This window comes from Betta splendens, chromosome 9 (genome assembly GCF_900634795.4).
Source record: "Betta splendens chromosome 9, fBetSpl5.4, whole genome shotgun sequence".
Taxonomy (NCBI): Eukaryota; Metazoa; Chordata; class Actinopteri; order Anabantiformes; family Osphronemidae; genus Betta; species Betta splendens.
Genome location: NC_040889.2, coordinates 22,503,128 through 22,517,094, shown reverse-complemented (window position 1 = coordinate 22,517,094; position 13,967 = coordinate 22,503,128). Strand labels below are relative to the sequence as shown.

The 13,967-nt window shown below is 48.8% G+C and overlaps 2 protein-coding genes across 5 annotated transcripts in view; one reads left to right on the top strand and one right to left on the bottom strand.

Moving 5' to 3' along the window:
* Positions 1-10,002, top strand: part of bmpr1ba (bone morphogenetic protein receptor, type IBa) — a 38,840-nt gene extending 28,838 nt beyond the window's left edge. The window contains exons 5-14 of the mRNA XM_029163108.3: positions 5,855-6,017; positions 6,137-6,236; positions 6,326-6,428; positions 7,032-7,125; positions 7,259-7,397; positions 7,517-7,709; positions 8,346-8,643; positions 8,728-8,903; positions 8,982-9,112; positions 9,188-10,002. Coding sequence (XP_029018941.1) covers positions 5,855-6,017; positions 6,137-6,236; positions 6,326-6,428; positions 7,032-7,125; positions 7,259-7,397; positions 7,517-7,709; positions 8,346-8,643; positions 8,728-8,903; positions 8,982-9,112; positions 9,188-9,313 — 1,523 coding nt within the window. The 3' untranslated portion in view covers positions 9,314-10,002. The remainder of the gene's footprint in view (positions 1-5,854; positions 6,018-6,136; positions 6,237-6,325; positions 6,429-7,031; positions 7,126-7,258; positions 7,398-7,516; positions 7,710-8,345; positions 8,644-8,727; positions 8,904-8,981; positions 9,113-9,187) is intronic.
* Positions 10,003-10,661: 659 nt separating this feature from the next.
* The window catches only part of unc5ca (unc-5 netrin receptor Ca), a 119,268-nt gene continuing 115,962 nt past the window's right edge, over positions 10,662-13,967 (bottom strand). For all 4 annotated transcript variants that reach the window (XM_029163105.3, XM_029163106.3, XM_029163107.3 and 1 more), the window contains one exon: positions 10,662-13,899. In XM_029163105.3, the coding sequence (XP_029018938.1) occupies positions 13,737-13,899 (163 nt within the window). In that variant the 3' untranslated portion in view covers positions 10,662-13,736. The remainder of the gene's footprint in view (positions 13,900-13,967) is intronic.

Sequence of the window (13,967 nt, the reverse complement as noted above, 5' to 3'; positions counted from 1 at the left end):
ACTCGCATGGGCTCAGACTCACGTTAGCTCAGGTGCCCTTCATGCATTTACAGCATTCCTAAATGGAAGAAATGCGATTCTGAATTTTAATCTTTGAGTCGGCCGACAACTGGGAGCACTTACTGTAGTGGCACCACAGTTCAGGAGTGAACAGGATGCAAATGTCATGGAAAAAAGGGGACGTGGCCGTACGCCCATGCAAATGACCACGCCGGTCATAAAACACAGGAAAGTCACATTCAGGCGAAGGTCGAGCTGAATATTCTGCAGTCAATACGAGGCTCTGTGTCTTGGGATCAGGGGTTGCGAAAATGTCACGTTCAGGTGCAATTGGAGAAACGGGCTTCCTGATGTCTTAACCAGCAGCGTGACCTGGGATGCCATGAACCGTGTAAACAGCTTCATCAAACCCTTATCTCTTCTCTCTCGTCACTGGTGCAACCCAGTTACTGTAGCACCACGTGATGTACTAGTCGTGTTGACCGCAGGTTATTCAAGCTTTAATCAGAGGCCGTGTTTGGACATAGTTGGACTTTGGAAACTCACCCGTTGTTAATGAGGTTTTGATCGCGTTTCGCATCTGCTCAGCTTCGTTGCGTCTCGCGTGCTGTGGACGCGCGCATGCGATCCACACAGGTGACATCACATGATGGAACAATGAGTCACACCATGATGTCATGCTATTAATTCAATACGGGAAAGAACAGCTGCTACAGTGCGTGTGCTGTGACCTGGTGCTCCTTCATCGTCATTGCATCTAAGTTACGTTCTGTGAAAAAGCAGATTTTATTGAGTGTTTCAAAGTGGAACCAACTGAAAACATAGTTAAACATTGACTATTTATTTTGGTGGGACAGTTGAAATAATTAGGTTTCATGCTGAGATGCTTTATTTTAGTTTCTATTGAAATCTCAATTATTATCACACATGGAAGTCATTATTGGGGCTTGACACACTGCAGATGCAGAGTGTGGTCTCCACCAGTGCAGCAGTAGAACCCCAGAGCTGACCCCAGATCTGTGCTGTGCTAGGGAGCGCGTATGGAGGCTCTGCTGATGTATTGCCATTATCTCAGCCACCGTGCACGCCGCGCTCCTCTCTGTGCCTTTGCACATAGCACAGCATTCCTTTGTGTCACACACATTAGTCTGTCTGCAGCTGTTTTGAGGGGCCGTTCGTCTTCCACTGCACTTATTTGAAAAGAGGTGTGGGAGGACGTTATCCATCTTCTTTGCATACATATTGGAATGCACCAGCTTTGCTTTACTATAACATCTGAACTCGCCTCCTGTTATTCTCGTAGTTGCACTAAAACAAAATCCCTCAACGTCCTGTAGCAAGGGTCAGATTTATTTGATTCGTGTTCCAGCGAGGGGCGGGCTGAAGTACTACACGGTTACCCATGTAATATTGTGTTTTATGATTGAGGCAATCATGAGCTAGTACGTAGTCACATGAGGACAACATTTATGATCTGGAATAGAACCAGTGGCAACAGAATTACTTGCAGTCCGCGGCCCACTGATCCAGCCGGATGCCTGGCGTCTGAATTGATGTGGGCTGTTTTTTGTGATGGGTAGGAGCCCACAGATGGCCATGAGAAAGAGCAAAGGAGCTTTAGAGATAAAGAGGCCAGCTGGTTGCCTTTCTCTCCTTTCTTCACTTTGCTCTCTCACACCTCCTTAAAGCCCCGTTTCATCATGCTCTTGTATTCCAAAGGGAACGCTGAGGGCCTTCTGGAATGAACTCGGAGTTCCGGGATCCTTGTGTACCTGTCACTCATCTTCATGAAAGGGCACACACACACACACACACACACACACACACACACACACACACACACACACACACACACACACACACACACACACCGCTTGTGGCAGCATAAAGCTGGCAGATGACAGCTGTATAACCAGAGAGTGGCACTGGCTCATTACTGCATCATTCATCAGTGTGACATAATGGAGGAGCGCTTGATGATGCTGTTGTGTTGGAGGACACAAGGGCTGAACGCGACGTCTTCTGCCTTGTACGTTCAGTCATAGTTTCGTGGTGCTGTTGTTTGAAGGCATGGCGTCTTTTCCATACAGTATATTCAACCCTGTTCTCTTTACATGGCAGATGTCTGAGTAGCAGTGGAGGCCAAGGCCATGTCATCAACAGTAACCATGTGGTTAGATAACATCTCTCTAATCCAAGACTTCTGGGACCAAATACAGTAACCTCTGTCTTGTCTGAGTAGAAGAGTGGAAAATTACAGGGCAACCGTCTTTGAGGCAGGCGTGATAAATGACTAAAGGTTGCTTTCAGTACGTTAAAGAGGTGTGAATTCAGATCAGAGCGACCCAACGCAGGGCATATTTGAATTTCAAGCACGTTTAGCCAAAACAAGCGGAGCCCGTATCAGTTTCCCAGCGCCCAGTTTCCAGATGACGCGATTCGTGCGCGCGTGGGAGCGTCCGGCTCATCACAGCGCGGGACGGGAAGGAGGACGTGGCGATGAGAGCGGGCACCGGCGGCGCGCGGCAGCGGCAGCGAGGCCAGGAAGCCCGTTAGCCTGTCTCTATCGCCGCATAGGCAGCGCTGTCAAACACCAGGAAGATGAACTGCTACTTAGAGGGGAGGAGGGGAGAGGGGGGGTGGCGTTGTCAAATGAATGTATCTTAAGTGGAAGGGGGAGGCAGGTAGTGTTTACATGGGCTCGCTGAAAGGCCTGTTCTGGTCCCACTTGTTTAACGGGCCAGGATAACTAATGATTACGCTCTCGCTCTCTCTCTCTTGCTCGCTCGCTCGCTCACTCGCTCTAGCTTTGTCTGGTCCTCCCCTCCTCGTCGTCCTATCTCTCATGCACAATATCCTCCTCTCACTCGCTTCTCCCCTGTCGCCGTCTTTCTATCGCGGCTTCACTTTGTACAAAGCAGCATCTGTTGAAAAGGATCCCTTAGCTTGTCGGAGTCCGTGGGGCCGTGGCTGTTAATTGCGTGTTGACAGTGGCCCCTATATCCTGCCATCAAGCAAGGGGGGAAAAAAGCCTATAGGGGGAGACCCGAAAGCTCTGAAAGGTCATTTTGGTGAAAGAGCTTGAAACAATTATTGTGTCAGTGAAGTGCAGAGAAATTCGGCCAGTTTCAAAGCACAAATCACTTAAAATGAGCCATGTTTTGACATCAGTGGCACTTAGCAAAGTTGGGACTTGTCCCCCATTGGTCATTTGTTGTTTTTTTTTAAATGGGTCCCCCGATACATACCAGGACCTCAGTATAGTGTGTGCCTCCAGCTGCGATGCTTCTAGTTCACGTGCCTTTATCATTTCCAACACTAACAGACTGAAGGAACAGTAGAGCATTCCTAGGTTTGTCCTGAGTTTGGTCAGAAGGTAATGTGAGGGTACAGTATGTGTCTCTCTAGTCACTACATACAAACTGTACATTATGTCTTTCTATGCATCTGCAAAATGGAGGATCTTCCTAAATCTTCTTAAGATTTAAGAAAGACAGCCTTATGCGATCCAGTCCAGCATGTTCCCCTCGCACCGACTGTTCAGCACGCTCTGTATTCGTCCAGTGTGTGCATTACATGAGGTGAAAGTCTAAAACAGCAACAAAAGGTGAGAATCAGGGTCAAGAACTCATCAAGATGAAGTGGTGTGATAGCGAATCCTCCCTGTCGCATAGAGATGCACGGGGCTCGAATGCTCTGCTCACGTGGCTGAGCTGATTGAGGCCTTTCTTTTTTGTGCCTTTCTTCCTGTTTGTGTCTCTCCTGCTGCTTTACACACACACACACACACACGCACACGCACACACACACACAGTACAAGAAGAAACCCAGGTGCAAGATGAATGTGAAAGGCTTTGTGTTTTGTCAACAGCACAGCAGCACCTCACATAACAATCCACTGGACTCATGTAGGGCAAAAAAAAAGAGGAGGACCGAATTAAAAAAATAAGGTGGAACAGAGAACGACGAGAGGTTGTGTGCGGGCGAAAGGAGGAAAAACAGGCCGGGGGTCTAATTAAAGGAAGAAAGAGGAAGAACACGCTTCAAAACGAGAGATATTAAATGATGATGATGGGAAACGAGACTGGCAGCAAATAAAAGACAAAGTGAGCGAGCGGCAGGCGGAGGATGGAGTGAGAGAAAGGGTGGAAAAGGCCAGTGGCCTCTGCTCCGTCCCCTCTGTGTGCGGCTAAACTGCCCACCAGTTCCCCGCAGCTCTGTCACTTCTTGTTTGTTAATCCCCCCGTCTCCCCCCCGTCTCCCCCCGCCTCCCCCCGCTCGCTCGTCCTCGCTCCCGTTCTCTCCAATCGGTCAATTGTTAACGTGACCCCCTTTTAAACCTCGCAGTATTGTCAACACGTCAAGAGAGAGAGAGAGAGAGAGACACGTGACAGTAATGGTGTTGATTAATTCAAACGTTGAAACGATTCATCTTTTTTTGAGCTGCGTCTGCGAATAGCATTTTAATTCCTCCCGTGCAATAATGAGACGCTTGCACAAGTGCACGATGTGTTAATGCGCCTCCCGCGCTGAGGTGCGTTTAAGCCTCGCGGAGGCTCTTTGATGTTCGGCGGAGGACGGTTGAGCCCAGATGAAAGAGCAGATACCACCCATTATCTGACACCTGACTGACAGCAACAACTGCCCTGAACTGAAAGTTTACGTCTCATCCAAGTAGTTTGTGCGTCTGCAGATTATCTCCGTCTCCAGACCTCGTGGCCGCGCGTCCCCCCCTTCAACGCTCATCTGCCACTCCGCTTTTAGAAGATAATTAAAAATAGATTCCCAATTAACAAAGTCTTATGAGTCTGCTCATCGCAACGATGGCGCCCTGTGCTCAGATTTAGTTCATGCTTCCAGGAATTTGTATTCAGGATTATCAGTGACTTGCAGATGAAACCCGGGGCGTCGTGCGTTGTTTCCCGGGGTTGAAACGGCGAGCTGAAGGCGGTGAGGCCTGTGTGGGAGGAACGTGCTTCGCAAACAGCTGAAGAGGCACGAGCGGAGCGAAGACGGAGCAGGTTCCCGTCTGCTGGCGCTGTGTTTGGGAGCGGAAGGGCTCGTGCTTGTTTTGGACCGTGGTGCGGCCGCGGCCTCGCAGCTGTCAAGCATCTGGTCCCAATGATCACGCTGGAATGAATGAAAATCTTTAAAGCCGTGAAGGAAAGACGCTTCCGCGATCCCTTTTTCCCCCCCTCAAGTGACAAACAGGTGTCCTATTGAAACAGGAGAACTGCAGAATACGACAGCTTTGTCCTGGTTCTTAGGAGCCGGATCAGTGGGAGCAGAAAAAAAACCACACGTCTGCTGTGAGTGAACACATTTCAGAGTATCAGCTGAACCCAAAGTCAGTTTCTGTGTCTTTTTCTTTCTCTGCTTTATTTCTTATTTACCGGTGCTTCTATTTTTCGGTGGATTAAGGGTCTCACTGTTGTACCATAGATTAGCTTCGTGTCCACTCGCGTGTAATGATGTGTGCAAAAGAGGATTTTACATTAGATTATTATTCTTGGCTCGGGCCTGGCGCTCGCTGCAAGCTGACACAGGCACAGCAGAATCTGGAGGAAGAGATATTAAACTTATGCCCATGGGCCAGTGAAACGCCCACATGCACAGGTGGATGCAGAGGTGGAGGCTCGGCTCATGTAACGCGGCAGCAGCGGGAGGCCAGCGGCTCTGAATGAGGAAAGCTGTTGCTGCGAATACTCATCAAAGCTCCCACTCGCGTTTGATGCTGGCAATATTACAGTTCCCACCTCTGGCCGCGTTGGAAGTGCTCTCTCGGCGCATTTTCCGCGACGCACGCGGCTCGTTAGCGGCTCGGCTCACTTCGGTTTCCGCCTCTGCGTTTCAGGGAACATCCTGGACAGCATGCTGCTCCGCGCGTCCAGCAAGGAGGCGGCGGATGGCGAGAAGGAGACCAGCGGCAGCGCGGCGCCCGCCTCGGCCTCCCAGAGGCTCCTGTGGTGCCAGTGCTACCACCACTGCCCCGAAGATTCAACCAACAACACGTGCAGGTGACCGAAACAAGCGCACGCGCGCGCGCGTCGGCGAAGGCGAAGCGCATCGACCGCGCGCGCTTGTGCTAATGCACTAGCGGAGCGTTTGGACTGAACGCTTTTATCACCACTTCCAGGACGGATGGCTTCTGTTTCACCATGGTGGAGGAGGAGGGGGGCGTGCCGGTGGAGACGTTGGGCTGCCTGGGCCTGGCTGGGTCAGAGTTTCAGTGTAGGGTGAGCGGCCGATTGACCCGGTCTTTTAGCATTACGAATCGACAGACGCGCAGAGTCTAAGGCGTGATGTGGAAAACCTGTGATTCCAGGACCGGGGAAGCGGCCGTCAGAGGAGGACGATAGAGTGCTGCACAGACCAGGATTACTGCAACAAACACCTGCATCCCACTCTCCTGCCGCGCAAGCCGCCGGGTGAGTGCCCCGTCCGCTCCCACCCAAGCACGAAGGAGAGGTCCCGGTGACAGGGATGCAGACGGGGCCAGAGGCCGCGTCTGACGGTGTCACAGCACACGGGCCACGATGTGGAGATACCGCGACATCATCACAGACAGTGGGACGAGCTGCTCAGAGCGGCTCAGAGCTGCCAGGGTCTCTGTTGTGGGACCACTGTGCGAGCGCGAGGCGCCTTTTGTGCGCTTTTTGTGCGTTTGACAGACAGTAAGTCTAGATTCCCAGGGAACTCAAAAGCCCCCGCGGACCCCGAGAGCGAAGTCATCAATCTGAAACCCTATCGTCGGGGATCAGGGAGATAATTCATCGACTAGGCTGAGGGCTTCCTCTCGCTGTCGACTGGAGCCCTGAGGGAAAAGAGGGAAAATTAAAAATTGATGAGTGAAATGTGATTTGTAGCTGATTTACTTCACACCGGTTACTTTGTGCCGCTTGTGGGGACGCCTAATTTCGGTGTCCTCCACATTAATTAAATTTTGATATGATTGTTTCGGGTTAAGTTTCTTCTTTTTCCAGCTCCTGACTTTTCTGAAGTCTTTCCATCCGTTATCGTTGTGTCTCCAGTGTACGACGGGAATATCCACCACATGGCCTTGTGGATCTCTGCCACTGTTTGCAGCAGCCTGCTGGTTGCTGTTGTTGCCTTCTGCTACGTCAGGTACAGTACTTCACCATGAGTCGTTCACACACTTCGCAAGCTGCTACTCTCAGTAATTAGTGCATAAAGAATCCCACCCTGTGCAGCTCCTCTGTCACATGTTACTGTACTGACTAATGATGCCGTTGAACAGGTACAAGTGTCAGGAGTCCCGTCCTCGCTACAGCATCGGCCTGGAGCAGGATGAGACCTACATTCCCCCCGGAGAGTCTCTGAAGGACCTGATAGACCAGTCTCAAAGCTCAGGCTCAGGATCAGGCCTCCCTCTATTGGTGGGTCGCTCACATTGCAGCCAAACGCCTGCTACTGCGGCGCTCGTGGTCGGAACGTCGTGATTGCTTTAATTCGAGGCAGCCTCATCGAATGCTTTCTGCCCTTCAATCTTCCTCAGGTCCAGAGAACAATCGCCAAGCAGATCCAGATGGTGAAGCAGATCGGCAAGGGGAGGTACGGCGAGGTGTGGATGGGCAGGTGGAGGGGAGAGAAGGTGGCCGTGAAGGTCTTCTACTCCAGGGAGGAGCGCAGTTGGTTCAGAGAGACCGAAATATACCAGACTGTCCTAATGAGACACGAGAACATACTGGGTACACTCACTGCTTTCTACTTCCTTTTTTATTCATGTGCTCTATATATTTTGCCAACATAGGTTTGTTATTATTATTATTATTACTATTATTATTATTATTATTATTATTATTATTATTATTATTATTATTATTATTATTATTATTATTATTATTATTATTATTATTATTGTTGTTGTTGTTGCTGTTGTTTTAGAATAAAAGGATCAAATCTGCCTATAGAAATCAGCCTATAAAGTTCTTTTTAATTCTATTTGTAGTGGAATAAAGGAGACAATAAGAGACTTCAAACCAACGCCTGCATAATTTAGCAGCACAAGATGCATCGTAATTAACTGGCGAGCCAAAAGATCACTCAGCACTAAACCAGAAGATAGTTCTTACATGCTTCCTCGCACAGACGTTTTGAAATGCAAAACCATCAGTAATATGTAGCAACACACACTTGTTTCTACAGCATCAGCTGTAGGTGAGTGCTACTGGGATGCGATGAGGTCTCTCTGTGCCACAGAGATCTGTTAAAGCTTGGTCAGAATGGAGTCATGCAATCATTCAAAGCTTCCAATCTCTGACCTACAGTATAAATGAATATTCTATGATCGCATTAAACTCAGTGTTATGCGCTTTCTTCCACAGGCTTCATAGCCGCAGACATTAAAGGAACTGGCTCCTGCACCCAGCTCTACCTGATCACAGACTACCACGAGAACGGCTCTTTGTACGACTACCTCAAATCAACCACGCTGGACAACAAAGCCATGCTGCGGCTGGCCTACTCCTCCGTGTCTGGACTCTGCCACCTCCACACAGAGATCTTCGGCACCCAGGGCAAGCCTGCCATCGCCCACCGGGACCTGAAGAGCAAGAACATACTGGTGAAAAGGAATGGGACCTGTTGTATCGCCGACCTGGGACTGGCTGTCAAGTTTATCAGGTGAGTGCGTCAGGAACTCCAGGAAGGATTGGTTTCAAGTGTTGTACAGCAGCTTATTGTTGTCATCTGAATCCGGCTCTGCAGTGACAGTAATGAGGTCGACATCCCCCCCAACACTCGGGTCGGCACAAAGCGGTACATGCCTCCAGAGGTTCTGGATGAGACCCTGAACAGAAGTCATTTTCAGTCGTACATCATGGCTGACATGTACAGCTTTGGGCTCATTCTGTGGGAGATCGCTCGGCGCTGTGTGTCCGGAGGTAAATACAGTAGACGTGTCTCCGTTTGACTTCCGTGATGAATAAACCTGCGCTTTATTAAATAACACCGTGTTGCAGGGATCCTGGAAGAGTACCAGTTACCGTATCATGAGCTGGTTCCTACAGACCCATCGTATGAAGACATGAGAGAGGTGGTCTGCATTAGGAGACTGCGTCCGTCGTTTCCTAATCGATGGACCAGCGATGAGGTGAGATTCATCAAAGCGCAGGTATTCAGACAGGTATGAAGATGAATGACCTACTGTACCTGTGTGTCTCCACAGTGTCTGAGACAGATGGGGAAGCTGATGACAGAATGCTGGGCCCTCAGCCCGGCCTCGCGCCTCACAGCCTTACGGGTCAAAAAGACACTCGCCAGGATGTCAGAATCGCAGGACATCAAGCTGTGAGGAGGCTCCACCAGGTGTGCGCTAACACACGCGAAGAGCACAACACCTTTTTCTGGGTGGGACAGGAATCGAGAAGGTCCATTTGGAGATACCAGGACCACAAATGTTGAGTCGAGATGCCAAGAACTCTGTAATTTGATGAAATGACTACAGTGGTTTGCTAAAACCTAAATTGATGCAACAAAACAATCAGGTCTCATTGCCGCCTAGTCTGGGGACTCTAAAACCAGATTTAAGTTCCTGTCCACACTCCACAGGTGTTGGAGACACGTACTGTAGCAGCAGAGATATGCAAACAGGCTACTGACCAGTGAGTGGAACACGGTATCGCTGCTTTCTGTGAAAGCTACCCTACCTGTAGATGAAGGTCTGATGAAGGGATGCGTTTAAGGCCGATTGGTTACTGCAGCATCAATCCTCCTTTCCAACACTGTCACCCTACTACTGGCTTTATATTGTAATTGGTTTAAACACACGTCGTCACTGCTTTTGGTTACAAGACACGATGTGACATGAGAGCGTATGTTGAGGCTTTAAAAGTTCTGTTAATGCTGGTTAACATTTGTAGACACTGAAGAACAGGTGTACTTTTGAGTTGCGTTTTAAAAAAAAGTGTATTTTCCATGTAAAACTAAAACTTTCTAAAACTATATGAGAAAAATAAAGTTTATCTGTCCAAATGGATTCTGGATTGACGCTGGAAGGGCATGCGTTGGATTTCTGCGCATCGGTACCAACCAATAAAACTCAGGTGAGAAGAGGCTTTTCTTGATGAACAGTGCCCCCTGTTGGTGGCGCGGGGCAACTACAGGAAAAGAAGTGCAGCGCCTCGTTTGCCACATATTGTTTCATCAAGGGAAAAATCATGAATTGATGCCTTTTATTATTCAAAGTCTGAGCGTGACAGATGCTTCGTGACCTAAATGCTCTTTTGTGGTGGACCGCGTTCCTCTGGAGCCGCCACACAGACTGAGGAGCTTCGCTCAGTAAAAGGTTAAGCGTTTCCCCATTAAAGCGTTCCCCTCATCACACGGCTGATGCGCCGGATGAGGCGCATACTAACGAGGCGCCTCTCACGGTTAAGACGCGCTCTCCGTATTTTCTTTGTTAGGGGAAGCGGCAGGCCTCATTACGAGGCGCCGCCGCCGCTGAGCACACAGCATGTTAAACAGGGACACGGAAGGATTTTCTGTTTCAATTTCCTCCCCTCCAGGCCGCGTTGCCCGACTCCTCATCGAGTCTGGATCCTGAAAATGTGATTCCTACAGCACGGGGAGGCGTGAGGGGAAATTACTGGCGCACAGATCGCAGGCGAGGAAGCACACGACAGCACGGCGCGTTTTCAGCATTGCTTATAAATATAATTTATTAATTGTCTTAAAAATTCTTTCTTACACTTTGTACAGAGAACAATTAGAGGAGATAGAGGCGAGCATTCAGCAAGATTGAGCAAGATTCATGAAGCGTGCCAGAATTAGCTACAATGGAAACACTACCCCACACTAATCAAATATTCAAAATAATAATGCACTTACAAGGACAACTCTAGTCATAGACCTCTATCATGATAACCAATGCTGAGTTTGCATAGTAGACACTGCTTTTACAAAGAAGGAACAAAACTTAAAAGAACGTGAAACATAGAAACTAGAATCTAAGTGTACTGCTCTGTTTTATACTCTGCAATATGCCAAATACAGCCGACAGTACACAACTGTACATAGTGTGGATAGAAAATAATTGTACATACTTTCTTTATTTTAACGTGAGGACTCTCTCCTCACATGAAAGCTCCTGCTCTCAGTCCGCCCTGCTGGTAAAGTGTTAGTGTTACTGCTCCTTCCAGTTAAACGGAGATGCTGACCATCATCATCATCATCATCACGTCGTGACCTTTGGGTTTGTGTTCTGCAACAAACTCAGCTGATGAGTGGACCTTTTTACTGACTTCCCCTCCGTCTCGTCGCGCCCGTTACTGTAACTCCCGCTCCCGGTGTTACAGCGGTGCAGCACGTCCGAGTCCCGACGTGCACACGTTTCACCGACTTAAGAGACAGAAAAATCTATGCGGGACAAGAATCGATGTTTGGAGCCACAAGGAGAGATGTGGCACGACGGGGTAAAGATCTGCCCTTTGTTTACAGCGCCCCCCTCAGTGGCTCCTCCACGTACTGTACCTGATGTTTGGTTTCATATGGCGTCTCTCCATAGCCCACAGCGGAAATATCTTCATCCCAGAAGGTGAATATGTTTTCGAACCCAGAGCTCAGGTTGTTGTTTCGTTAGTGACCAGAGGCCGTTTTCTGACAACTAATCCAAAGCCACTAAAAACACGGCTCCAAGCGCGACTATCGACCTCTTCGTCAGACACTGTTGACCCCAGTCAGCGCGTCCGCTTGAACGCCAGCATTAGTCACAATGAGATTCTGCAAAGCACACATATATTACACTTGATTTTACATCGGCCCCTTCAGCGCTCATCTTGTTTCTTTGCTCTGAATTGCAGCCGTCACAACAAATACACCATGAGCTGGAATGTTGATCTGAGACAAACTAGACCTTTGCCCTCTTTTCCACACAGTCCACACCTTTAACAACAAAACATTAAAGCATAAGAGAAAATAATAATAATAATAATAATGCTAATGTAAATAATATGATAATGACCACTGAACAAACATACCACGATAATAGAAGGTTATGAATATGATAATAATGTATTTACACGTTTCAGGTGCACAGAAAATGTAAACGCTGTTATTCTTCAAAGGCCACTGGATGGTGCTAGTGACCAGAAAAGTCATGGGGGTGATCACACGTGACACGAACAGTAACTGACATCCTGTGGTGATGGGGCAACCAAAAATAATATTATGAAAGGAACATATGTGTTAGTGAAATAAAAAAAAAACGTACTATACTGGGTACATTTAGCAGTAATGCGTGATAACAGTTGTATTTAATTCACTTTCACATAATACTATGGTCTGTTGTATATCGGTGTATTTAAAACACTTTTTAAATTGTCCCTTTTTGCCTCCTTTTCCTTTATTTCTACGCTGGACCCTGTTCAGAAACAAGCCCCACAGTTTCAAGTTCTGGAGTCTGAGGTTCGTCCCCCTCTGGTCCCAAAGAGTTCAGAGGAGCCGATGGTGTGTCAACATTAGGTTTGGTAAATGCCATCGCTTCAGGCTTCTACAATGGCTTGTTGTGAACGTCCGGCAAGTGCAAAAACACGGAACAGAAACTTCACTATGTGCAGTGCTGACGTTAGCAAAGTGATGGCTCCTTTTAAAACCAACAATGCGCCCACGTGTGCATGGGAGCGCCTCACTGACCGGCGGCAAAATCCTCCGAAGGGACAACGTTCACAGGTCTGTCACGAGCGCACGAGTGACGCATTCACGGGTTCACGCGCGTCCGTCAGGAGCGCGATTCTCTTTGGACTGGCTTTAAAAAGACGATTAGAGGCACGAGGACAGCAAATACAGTGGACGCTGCAAGAGTCACGACCTGGATGATTCAAGGTGTTCATGCATTAAAAAAAAAAGCCACGGACTCGACATTTAACCCAGGAAAGCGAGAGCACCGTCTCTGACTAGTGCCGCTGTTTGTGTCTGGCTTGTTTCTGCTCAGGACCCTGGACCGACCGTCGCTCCGATAGCAGGAAATGATCCACACATATGGACAGCAGAATACATAGAGCGTTCCCTAGGAAACGATATAAAGACAACAAACTGTACTGGCAAACACGTACAGCCAAGGCTCGCGGGAGGACAGTGGGACCCCCCCATCTGTTCTTACAGACGATCACTTGCAGCTCCTTCCATCACTTCGTGTCCACGTCCTCCCTCACGTTTGTAATCACTTTAGTTCCTCTCTGTTTCCCCTCTTCTTGCTGAAGAGTGGAGCTCATTCTCTCTTTTTCCTCAATCTGCCTGCTCCCACTCCCCTGTAATCACTTTAGCTCCTCTCAATTTACGATTCTGTTCCATTCCTACGGAGGTTTTTCAAGGTCAGAACCTCTGCTGCCCCCCCCCCCCCCTGTTTTCTCAGTGTAAAGTAAGAGCAAGAGAACAACAACAACTGGCGTTAGAGTGGACAGGGTTTTTTTAGGCATGTGTTTGCTTCTTTCCTCCCGATGGACTCGGCCCGTGTGCCAGACCGGCTCCTCGCTCACACACGACACTGCAACATTGCACAAAATCACAAATAGCACCGGCCCGCGCACCTCCCTTTGCCGGCCGTTACCATGGCGGCATGATTACCATGGTATTTAACCGCTGCTCGATCGCCATGGCGACAACTTTTCTCCTGCTCACACCTAATTGGTTCTTTGCCCTCGCTGCAGTATCTGCCGTCGAGAATTCACGTGTAATCGTCTCCAGAGTTCTGTCATTGTCAAAGCGGCGGCGTTGCTCCATCAGTGTTCCGTTGTCATGGCGGCGAGGTTACTGTCATGGCGGCCCATCTCCTCCAGCACCGCCGCCAGTTCATTCAGGTCTCCGTCGGGGAAATGCTGGGCCTCCCACAGATCCAGGATCACGCCGGTCGGACTGGACTTGGTGGCAAAGTAGTTCAGGTACCTGTGGGAATAAAACCAAGGAGAGGGATGGAAGCCAGGTTAAAGTGTTATAAAAACATTAACTTTCTT